This window comes from Cydia splendana, chromosome 3, assembly GCF_910591565.1.
Source record: "Cydia splendana chromosome 3, ilCydSple1.2, whole genome shotgun sequence".
In the NCBI taxonomy this organism is placed as follows: domain Eukaryota; kingdom Metazoa; phylum Arthropoda; class Insecta; order Lepidoptera; family Tortricidae; genus Cydia; species Cydia splendana.
Window position 1 is genome coordinate 7,695,140 of NC_085962.1, and position 12,358 is coordinate 7,707,497.

A 12,358-nucleotide genomic window follows, 5' to 3' on the forward strand; every position below is an offset into this window, starting at 1 on the left:
TGTTTATTATGCCCTAGTAGAGTCAAGATTGCGGTACAGTATAAGGTTTTGGGGAAATAGTTTTTTATATAATATAAACGGAGCCTTGATTGCCCAGAAAAGAGCAATTCGAGCAATGGTACGCATTCCTACTCTGGGTTCATGTAGAGAGTTTTTTCAAAAACTAGGTATTCTCACGGGTCCCAGCTTGTACGTCCTCATTCTTCTTACCCAGTTTGTGAAAGACGTTGCTAAAGTTTGTACGGTTGAAGAACAGGAGTCTCGCCTAGCCACAAGGACAAAAAACATAAAGCACAGTTTCATTCCAAAGCTTCAGGTAGCTAAACATTGTGCAAGATATCAGGCGGTCACTCTATTTAATAAGCTCCCTACTGACCTAAAAGTAATTACGGACTGGTTCTTATTTAAGCGTAAGTTGAAGTCGTTCTTATTGACTAGATGCTCCTATAGTATTGAGGAAATATATGATAGGTCCTAACATAAGGTATTTATAATTGTTATTTAGTATTAGTATTAATGGTTTATTGTTGTTATTTATAAAATGTATTTAATGTGATTTCTGACACAATGATTTTATTGTTTAAGAATAGAATAAATGAGAAAATGAGAAATGAGAATATGTCTTTCGCTACTACGACATAGTATATTCACAGGATGATTGGGGTTAGGCCCAGATCTAGTAAAAGTTGTTCAGAGTGAGCTACATTTTCAATTCACTGCAGAATAACAAGTAACAAACAATCAACTGTATACCATGCAACTCATTTCTTTTCTTGTATTTACTGGCTGTCTTATTTTTTATACGAATTAAATCTTAACCAAAATAAAAAATAATCATCAACCCACTTTTGTTCCTTAACCATCGTCCATACATCATGTAATGTTCCCAATTCTCCGGCTCCAACTGGATGACCCGGTACATTATGGCAGGGTGTTCTGCCTCTGGCTTTACTGTCAGGAGTTCCAAGTGGGCCAGGATAAAGCGAGGCTGAAGCCAGTGGCACTTCTCCAGCATTCTGATAGCCAAATCCGTGTGGCCACTTTTCCTGTGAAATACAAAATTGTGGTTATATTTTATTTTGTTTACCCGCTAGCAGATATGCTTCATAGACACCGCGCCAGATACAAAGGTTTATCACGGCAGATTTTAAAGTGGTTAAAGGAGATGTATCATGAAACCTCGAGAACGTTAGCTGCCACTCCGTTGGTGGCGTGATCAGGCCCATATCTACTTATTTGTAAGTTGTACTTACTTATATAGCTTCGCAAGGTTATAGTGTGCGTTCACATGTCGCCAATTGTACTTGATCGCTTGGAGGAAGTGATGTTCAGCGTTGTCGACGTTGCTCAAGATTGTGCCTATGTTGTTGTGAGCGCTCGCGTAGGTTGGCCAAAGCCTACAATGTAAAAAGTAGAATTTGAAATTAAACGTTTGTACAATTAAATAAGAATTATAAAAACAAAGGACCGTTTAAAATTACATTTATAAAGGAAATCTTCGATTGTGTCAAGCAATGGGACCTAACCGCATCACAAAATATAACGGGAATTTTGAGTTTTAAAATAATAACATGATACCAACACTTGAGTCATTTAACTCTCCGATACTATGGGCCTAAAATCGATGGTCTCCTATAGTTCTTAGTTAAAACAATAAACAATAGTTAAGTACAATAAAAAAGGACGCAGAAAAATCTCGAAAGCCAAATGCCTTGAAGCAATCAGCAGAAACAATTACCTGAATACAAACTAGTTTACCTGATAGCTTCTTTGTAATGTTGAATAGCCGCGTCGTACTGCTCAGTCTCTCTGAGAACGTTGCCGAAGTTGTAGTGCAGCTTGGCGTTTTGCGGCAGAGTCACCAAATCAGCCCTAAAGCAAACAAAACACATTGTAGTGGATTATGCTAAACGCGCGCTTCTAAATGAGTGAATTCCAAAAAAATTGTACACACATGTGTGGTCAGGTCACATTCCTGACAAAATGTATGGCATTTGACATTGACCGTCAGTTTTGTGACGATTGATAAGCGGCCGTTATATTAATGGTAAATATATATTATCTTTGTCATGCTATGATGAATTACAAAACTAGACATTTTAACTGCAAATACGAATCTAATCCCATCTGTTTTCAACACTCATAAGGCATTAAACCTTAATTCATTAAACGTCTGTGGCCGGCTTTCATTCCCTCGTAAAATACGTGAAACGTCTTTACGAACGTGTATAGGCGGCATTAGCAATATTATTTTTATCGGCACTAAAACGTAGGTTCAACTTGGAAGCCGTAAATATGTTATGTTTTCAATTTCGTGAAATTTATATGGAATACAACAGATGGAATTATTTCTAATTTTTATTATGTATCACTTTGATACGGATGATTGTAGACTCCACTTTTAAATTAAACTTTTGTAAATAAATATTTTTTACAGAATAAAATTAATACATTTCAAGATACACGGCTCATAAATATTTCGTTTTAAAATTTGTGGTGTAAATTATCTCCTATATTATTTATACTTATGTATAATCAGTGAGGAATAAAGAATTCTGTGTTGTGCAGGTATGTATATGTATGTGGGTACCTAAATAGGTATGCACCGTGTATTCCACTTCCAGGTGACAACCAAAGTGAGTTTTGGTAGCAAAAAAAGAATTACATAATTATTAATATTGGGGTTCACTATGGGTCTGAACTTGTGCTAGTAGTCAGTGAGTTTTGGTTGTCACCTGACGTACCTACCTAATTGAAATAGTAACAAACATTCACAACTTAAATACCTGAAACTATAGTTAGTTTTTTAGCATTAGAAAAAGACTACGCAATCTTGACGTGTCTTTTAATTAAAAACGCTTTTTAAAAATCGGTAACGATTACGACTATTACTTATGAAAGCAAAAGAATGTAAATAATCGTATATGATTCATAATTGTTACATATTTGCCGTGACTTATTTTTCAAAAGTGTTTTTCAATAAAAAGACACGTCAAAATTGTTTACCTTTTTTCTAATGCTAAATAATTATCGAAATCGAACATCTCTGTAAAAAGTTATGCGTGGTCATACATAAAAAAAAAAAAATATACGCGTCGACTTGAGAACCTCCTCCTTTTTTTTTTTCGTCGGTTGATAAAACGAACTATAGGTTAAATAAGCTAATCTGATTTGACATCTGTCATTTTAAGCCACCGTCATCTGCTGATAAGTAGATAATCTGTATTAAGCTCTTTGTGCCTATATCCCCGATTTGGTCAAATAATCGAGTGACATTCATTTGAAAGGGACTCATGTTGTTAGGATAGCTGACAGGTTGCCAAATGGAGTGTATATTTGAAAATGAATAATGCTTTTATTTACTGGTAATTATTGCATATAGATTTAATTTGAAACAGCGGGCGGATTTTTAGCATCTCTGGTTATATGTATCAGTAGATCTTTTCAAGAGTTAGGTTAATGTACCATCGTCAGCCGTAACAGTGTCACTGTACCTACCTACCTGCAACTGAATGCTTCTTAAATAAGCAATTACGAATATCTTTTAAACGTTGCGATCAAGTACCTACACGGAAAACATGTCAAAAATGTTTTTATTTTTATTTTGCTTTTTTTTTGACATGAAATTTAGGTATGTTTTCTATGGAAAAAGAGTTAGTGTCGAGTTCTGAAACTAATTTTCTTTTTTGAGCCCTTTGTTAACGTTTATTATGGAATGACCCCAATGTAAAATATCTTATTTTCAAAAATATGTAAATATTTTTTTTGTGTTACAATGTCGCTCCTGAAATTGTACTTTTTTTAATCCGAAATTAAATTAAATTCTTTTATTAGGACAGAGTTCATCCAGCAGTGGAAATGCATGAACCATATGGAGGCATTAAACTAACCTCAACAGCGTAGCTCGGTCCCGCCAGTCCGCGTTCCGCCTGTAAGTTTTCGCCACACTGCTGGCAGCTAGCACAGCGAAGCCCACCACGAGGAACGCCTTCGCTCCTGGTTTCGAGCACCACATGAGCTGGGCACCGTAGGCTGTTATGATCACGCTTCCGACACTGAGACAAAAAAAAAACTAATTGTATTTCAATAAGCAACGCACAAGCTAACCTTTAAGGATGCCCGAACCTTCTTTTTCTATGACAGATGATCGGTGATCACGTGATGCTTTCTATAGAAAACTAAAGTGTCGGGCGCTATACGTCCCATTGCTGGATACCAATAACTGTGTTCGGGTTTGGATTTTGTTAAAAGTAATGTTTTTTTTAGGGAATATATAATTGGGAATGGCGACGAAACACTAGTTATTATCAACGAATTTTGGGTTTGATAATTATAATTTGCTGTAAATTAAGTTTATAAAAACGCGTCTGAGTCGCTAAAACTAATCAATTGCATTATCATAACTACTGGAAGAATTTTGTGATAAAGTAATTATGGAATAAAATCCTAATTGTACGAAATACTCGATAAAATCTGTTCTTAATGCCGGGGCCACACTAACGGCAAACGCCGGAATACGCCGTTCATTATCGCGATAGTTGACACTTTTCATTCGGCCACACTGGGATTATCGCGATAATCAGCAGCATTTCCCGGTAGTGTGGCTCCGGTATAATATATGTAGACATAATATATCTACAAGAAACATACCTTGGAATGTACAAAACTCGCTCAGCAATAACAAATCCGACAGTGACGAGCATGTTGCTGGCCGGCACGAAAGATATCACCAGAATCAGCAGCCCGATCACGGCTGGTGTATGTCTCTGGACCTATGTAAAAGAAATAAAATTATACCAAGATTATTCAAGAATAGAAGAAACGAAACACACATGAAATAAAATGAAAATGCAATAGGTAGGTATATAAATAGGAAAAACTTATTGTAGATATTTGCACTTCATTTTTCTTTTAGTTACTTATTAATTTGTCATCGTTACCAGTACAATTTTGGCAATGGGTTAATAGTTTAACCGGTTAACCCCGGGTTAGTGGGATGGTGCAAATGAACTTAGTCAGTTTAGTTTATCCTTTAGTACTTGTTAGGGTTCAGTAGCCTAAATTACAAAAAATGAAACAATTATAGTTTCCTCATGTCCGTCTGTCCGTCCGTCTGTCCGGCCATCCGTCCATCCGTCCATCCGTCCGTCTGTCTGTCAGTTCGTTCGTCCGCCTGTTTGCCCGTATGTCATAGCCAATTACTTAAAAAAATATAATGTATATTTGAATGTAATTTGGAATATATGATAGGTGTATCTTGTAAGTCGCGGAAGTTAAAAAGTTAGAAATATGTAACTAAAAGTGAACAAAAAGAAACCCAGTAGGTAAATACCAACGTCATTAAAAATGAAGTTAAGGTATCATAAAAAAATATTTGATGAAGTAAGTAAAAATTTTAAAAATGTAATGAATGACAAACAAAACTTGTTGCCCTTTCCAACATTGCGATTGTTGATTGCGAGAACGGCAAGTTATTTCTTGTTTTTCATTCAGTTGTGAAATATCGAAATTTTTATTGTGAAAGCTCAATTGCAAAAGCGGACTAACGGCCTGATTCGAACTTTAAGATACGTCAAAAATTTGCTAAAGATACGATATTGATCGGATATGTCAGTGTCAAAAGTGACGTTTATGTTTGAAGAAACGTCATTTTTGACACCGAAATGAAAAGGGAATGGTTTAAAATATCTCTTTTGGACCAACTGGTCCTACTGCTCCTGTGAGGTAATTACCTGTAATAATATCTTGCACATCTTAGGTAGAGTCTGCTCGGAAAGAGAAGAGTCGTGGAATATAATTGGGCCCCGTGCATTGGAATGTACGACGACTGGACGACTCTTCTCTTTCCGCATATACTCTACGTACAGTATGGTCAAAGTGACGTGCTACCTGCATATCCGCTATACACCGATAGCTCAACAACAGCATGGCTCCTAAGGCGGCGCAGGTGAGCAGGTTCCGCGGGTCCCAGGCGCTGGTGATGATGGGCACGGAACTCATCTGCCAGTCATGGCTCAGGGTCCAGGGACACAGCAGCAGCCACCAGTTGAAAGCGGCCAGGTAGCAGAATGTCATGAGCCTAGACAAGAATAAATAATAGTTTACCCCAAACATGGATCCTTCACATACTAGCTAATTCCTTTACATCCAAACCGATCTTCCTGATCTTCGAACTAGTGACACAGAATAAGTAATAGTACTACCTTAGAGAATATAACCAAACGGAGTGGTCATTAGCATGCGTTCCCCGCTGTCGAAAATAGGCGGCCAATGGTCAACCACATGTATGGACTGACGTTTATCTGACATGGCTATTTTGACGTTACGTATACATTTGATGTGCCCCTCCCCCGCAAAAAACGGCAGACTATTTTGTACCAAAAATTATAGACATGGCGTCTCCGTTTGGTTATATCCTCTAAGAGTAGGTACTACCGTACAGAATGGACACTTCCTACAAAACCGAAGTTTGACAGCGGTTCAGGGACGAATCATGATATCCCTTTCTAACTTACGGCACTATCCCTTTCGGCTAATTAGGGTTGTCAAAATTCAAGTCATTATCTTATCTGTGGTCGTGCACCCAAGAGACATCAAGTTGTGTCAACCCTAATAATTGCTCGGAGCAATGCTTAGCCGAAAGAAGCCGAGTTTGCCCGAAGTCAGGAGTGTCTCCCCACTGCTCGTGATGGTTCGTTGACGGTTTTCGCTTCAACGAAACGAAACGTAGGTACGTAAGGTTCAGTAGGTTCAGAAAACGGAGTTTTTAAAAAGTCGTAGCGCGTGTTGGAACACAATACGGCTGCCATAAATTTAATTATGAATCCTGAGGACTTTCTCGAGGGACTGTACCGAGGGACTTTCGCTCGATGGAAAAATTATCGAACATAGGTCTAAATGCACTTTAAAAATTTGTAATAAATTAAAAGCTAAAAATATGAAGATTGTTTTTTAAAATCAGCAATATCATGTTTGAGGGAACGATACGATTACTTTTTTTTTAAGTAAACGTACTAAAAACTAAAAAAGGATATCTGCGCTCTTGGGCACGCACCTCCATCTCGCTCACGCTTACGCTTCGTGAGAGTGAGAGATGAAAACGAACTTACTGGGCCTTAACAAGTTTTGAAGTTGTCAACAAGTTGAAAACTAGTTTTTTGTTTCAACTGCGCGCGCACCGTTAACGGTGAGATGCTCAATGTCAACTAGTTGATTCACTCAAATATCGACTTTATTGCTTGGCGTTAGAATTTCATTTTATTACGTTAAAAATTAACTACCTAGTTAAGTAATAAATTCAACCTGATAAAGATAGTTTATTATTCAAGTAGGCATATTAAAATGCGCTTATGAACGTCAAAGCTACACCGGCTCCAACCCTACACCTCTGCCTCGAGAACATTTTAAGTCCCCCCTCAATTGGAGGAGGGTATCCCAATATGGGACCGGCAACAAACTCGGCGGGACTCATCTTTTCAAAACAATACATCTTATAATTAACAAGCATTACGAGTAAATAAGAAAAAGTTACCTAACAAAGAAGCTGGGATGGAACGCCGCCGGATTGTCCTGGTTGGAGAATGCCGGCAGCGATCCCTGGAGCAGCGACAGCCGGAAGGAAACCAGCAGTGCCATCGACAACATCACCTTCACCGTCCGCATTGTTAGCCTAGTGCACTTCCCCATCTCCAGAGTACTTAGTGACCTAAAGGAAAAACCAATCATTAAATAAGTAACCTCAAGAAAGCTTGTGTTGGGGCATGTTGGGGGCACTCAGACAATAACATAGACTTTAAATAAAAAGTGCGAGTCGGACTCGCCAACCGAGGGTTCCGTACTTTTTAGGGTTCCGTTGCCAAAGGGTAAAACGGGACCCTATTACTAAGACTCCGCTGTCCGTCCGTCCGTCCGTCCGTCCGTCTGTCACCAGGCTGTATCTCACGAACCGTGTTATAGCGGCAATAGAAATAAATCATCTGCGAAAATTTCAACTCTCTAGCTATCACGGTTCATAGGATACAGCTTGGTGACTTACAGACAAACGGACAGACCGACAGACGTACAGTGGAGTTTTTTGGGTACGGAACCCTAAAAACATAATATAATTATAATGACTGTATTTTCAGCAGCGCATTGTAGGTATAATTTACGGCTTAAAGTTTCGTTAAGCCCCCATTGAACAGTCTTCTTCCTCGCGTTATCCCGGCATTTTGCAACGTCTCATGGGAGCCTGGGGTCCACTTGACAACTAATACCAAGAATCGAGCCCCGATTGAACAGTAAGAGCTTCAAAGGGACAGCCATACCTAAATATATTTTTAAACAAAGGGAACGATGGTCAGCAGAACTGTCCCTTTGCAGTAAAACTGCCCGATAAGAAATATGTATTCGTACATTCTAACATCTTTATCAATTCAGTGTGTACCTAGTTTAAAAGCTAGTTTCTCTCTGGACTTTTAGTGAGACTTTAAAAGCAACCGTTTGGCAAACGTTCTTGTTTTACTTCCATTGTATAAATAAAATAAAGTTTCATGTCAGGTCAAGTTAGAATAAGTCTCTGGGTGTTTCTAGTGTACTTACCATCGAATTTTGTTTATTTATTACATTTTAAACGTTTACCTATAACCCACTTAGCTAGAATCAGACCAAGCTAACTCTGCGTGGCATTTTCAAGAGCAAAGTGTGGAAATGTCATCATAAATATCAAATTCCTATTAAGTGTGACGTTTACAATGATACTACCACACCTTGTTCTTTCAAGGTCGCAGCGTGCAGAGTTAGCTTAGACGGACTTTAAACACATATAAATAAATAAAATAAAAAAGCCTTTTATTTCGAGTCCAAGTTAATTACATTATCTTAGTCATCTTTGTTAAGCAATTATATAATTTAAGTAAGTACCTATGTATTTTAATTATGCCAATTTAGAATAGAATAGAATAGAATCTCATTTAATCAAGTAGGATTTTACAATATCTTTTGCATCGTCAAAGTACATAAATAAATTAAAATGAAATTAAAAAATAAATAACAGCTTACAAAATACAAAATTCAACAATTACAATTTACCGATACAAATACATTTCATAACAATTAATTCATTTATTAATAGACGGCCATGCATCTTTATCATTAATGTAATCTTCGACTGTGTTATTTGTTATTTGTTAAGTCAATTTTTAACCTATTAAGTAATTTATTAGAATATTATTATTTCTCTATTAGGTTCTTGTCCTTCACAAATGGTTGGTGGTGGTGGTGGTGGTATATTTTAACCATTTGTGAAGGACAAGAACCCCACATCGGGTGAAGGCCGCCTCCATGGACAAGAAATTTAAACACATACTTACCTACATAGAATTTCATGCAAACGTATTCAACCCGTTAATTGTTATTTAATATCAACGTAAACACATATGTGGCTTTCCATTTGAGAAGGGTCCGTATGCTCCACGTGCATCGTGCATAAAGCCAGGAAAAGTCATTATTCACATGAAGCATGAGGACCCTTCTCGATATAGAAAGCCACATATGACCTTAGACATAGTGCGACATAAAATAATAGAAATTAAATAAAATGGAACTAAAAAAACTCGCTATTGTAATTGCCATGTTTAAGCATTTTACGTCAAAAATGTGACAGTTACGTAGGAAGTGGCGCCCTCAACAATTTTCTACAGTTTGTTAAAATTTCAAAAGTTCAAATCATTAAATGACCTTTATGAGTAAAGTACTTACTTCTTCATAAACGGCCAACACTTGTAGAAGTCGAACACCAGGTTGATCAGAAGGATAGTGAGTCCGGTTTCCTTGGCCAGCATACTTAGCGCCCCAAGCATTATGCTTAGCCATACGCATTTCTTGTTTTTCGATGGTCTGTGAACAGTGGATAGCATTAGATCTTAAAGTATTATTTTAGTCACCCCTAGAGAACTTCTTCTTCTTCCTCGCGTTATCCCGGCATTTTGCCACGGCTCATGGGAGCCTGGGGTCCGCTTGACAACTAATCCCATGATTTGACGTAGGCACTAGTTTTTACGAAAGCGACTGCCATCTGACCTTCCAATCCAGAGGGGAAACTAGGCCTTATTGGGATTAGTCCGGTTTCCTCACGATGTTTTCCTTCACCGAAAAGCAACTGGTGAATATCAAATGATATTTCGTACATAAGTTCCGAAAAACTCATTGGTACGAGCCAGGGTTTGAACCCGCGACCTCCGGATTGAAAGACGCACGCTCTTACCGCTAGGCCACCAGCGCCTAGAGAACCTGAGGCCTAATTTTTGAGCACGAAGCGCCACCCGCAAACTCGGGGTTAACCGGTTAAACCGTTAAACCAGTGTCAAATTGTACTGGTAACCATGGTAACTCCAGGTTTAACCGCTTAACCCCGGGTAAGTGGAAAGGTGCAAGTGGCGCTATCAGTGCTGAGGAAGGGTCCACGTTACGCTACTTGTCGTTTGAATACTCGTAACTGTGTCGGCTACCTACAGGACAGGCACTGCCTAGTGTAGGAGCCATGTATAATCTACTCTTGGTTTATGTTATTCGAGTACCTGCTTATGCCCTATGTTTAATACTTATGCTCAATATCATATATGTACTGAAATAAAGATTTACTTTACTTACTTTACGTTGGCAAGGCGCCGCATAGTTATCTACGCGCGGGGCGGCCACTTAATAACTTAAATGCAATGAAATGTTAGAACCGAATTGAAAATAAATACCTGTGATAGAGTAGAAGCGACGCAAGGAAGAGTATGCAAGCTAACACGTCGGCTCTGCCCACGACACCAGCCACCTGTAGATAAAAAATATCCTATTATAAAAAAAACATAAGATTATCGCTGAACGCTGCATTTTTTTTTTTCATGTGCCTCCTGTTTCCGTGAAATAATATTTCCATATACTTGGCAAAGATTGGAAGCAAATAAGGCACAAGGATAAATTCTAATGGCGTTACAATCTTCAATTTGCTATTAATATTTTGTCTCAATCTGTCATTTTGACTTATGTATTAGTAGGAAAGGGATAAAACATACATATATGTATTACATATAAGAAAGGGATTAATCGATTAAAATTCCAAAGCCTTTACGAGCTGGTATGGTAAAATAGTTATTTAAGATACAAGTGCAGAAAAGAGGAAATTCGAAAAGAGTGGTGATAAATTAAAACACGACCAAAGGGAGTGTTTTAGATCGACACGAGTTGTGAATTACCTACTCGTACGTGTATCGTAAAACGTTTTACAGATGTAATGAGTGTTTTAGATCGACACGAGTTGTGAATTACCTACTCGTACGTGTATCGTAAAACGTGTTACAGATGTAATTATGGCCCTTTAAACTTGTGACATACGCACGGAAAGTGATGTTTCCCGCACTAGGGCGGGAAAGTAGGACCATGTGTACCTACTGTAAAATATTTTTCCACGGAACCTGTTACAATTCCTGAATCGGTATAGTTATGTGGGAACACTCGATTGACATCATGTGTTTTAACAGAAACACAGAATTGTTCTCATAAGAACAGTTGCGATCGACTGACACTCTGCGATTAAACAGAGAAACAGGACGTGCCCTGACAAGGGCAGTTTTATGTTGCTCTGAGAAGAACATTTTACGTCGCCCTGATAAGGGCAGTTTGCGTGCTCTGAGAAGAGCAGTTTTATATTGTCCTGAGAAGGACAGTTTAATATCCGGAGCCTGCAGCATCCTCGTCGATCTCGTCGTGTCTTCCAATCAGCGAGCGCGTAGCAGCGAAGCGAGGCACGGCGATCCGACGACGCGATGTTTACTCCACGGCAGCCGGCGAGCGAAAGGACTGTCTCGTGTGCTTCTTTCATGCCTCCCGAAGGGAGGCATGAGATGCCTTTCCATCCCTTTTGGGGATTTTTGGCGGTCTCTAATCGCCACCCGTAACTACGGGTGGGTCTATTTTGTGCCCTTTTTCTAAGGGCGGGGGCTTCGTGGCCGTAACTAGCCATTTGGCCTGTCATGGCTTTTTTTTTTTTTTTTTTTTTTTTTTTCATTTTCTCTGTCTGTCTGTGGCTACTTGGACTGCGGGATCCTTAGCCACTGTCTGGCGTGTCTACTTCTCTCGCCAGTGCTCTAGGGAGCTGGCGTGATCGGCGGCGGTTATCCGGCGGGCGTGTGTGCAGCGGCGCGATGCCCTGTAGGTGTTGGTGTCTGGAGTGGTCGGCGCGCTCGAACATTCTCGACGATAGGTGGCTCACGAAGGCGTCCAGGCTCTGCCATTTCAGGCCTCGCTGAATATCTACGTTTCGCACGTAGCGGGGGGCATTGACTATGGTGCGCAGCGCCGCATTCTCCTGCGCACGCAGTCTTTTCTTGTG

The 12,358-nt window shown here is 39.1% G+C and overlaps 1 protein-coding gene across 1 annotated transcript in view; it reads right to left on the reverse strand.

The window, feature by feature from the left end:
* Positions 1-12,358, reverse strand: part of LOC134806388 (protein O-mannosyl-transferase TMTC1-like) — a 163,218-nt gene that overhangs the window by 3,227 nt on the left and 147,633 nt on the right. The window contains exons 4-12 of the mRNA XM_063779639.1: positions 10,728-10,801; positions 9,739-9,876; positions 7,532-7,705; positions 5,890-6,079; positions 4,651-4,772; positions 3,891-4,055; positions 1,759-1,872; positions 1,254-1,397; positions 847-1,046 (exon numbers count right to left, since the gene is read on the reverse strand). Coding sequence (XP_063635709.1) covers positions 847-1,046; positions 1,254-1,397; positions 1,759-1,872; positions 3,891-4,055; positions 4,651-4,772; positions 5,890-6,079; positions 7,532-7,705; positions 9,739-9,876; positions 10,728-10,801 — 1,321 coding nt within the window. The remainder of the gene's footprint in view (positions 1-846; positions 1,047-1,253; positions 1,398-1,758; positions 1,873-3,890; positions 4,056-4,650; positions 4,773-5,889; positions 6,080-7,531; positions 7,706-9,738; positions 9,877-10,727; positions 10,802-12,358) is intronic.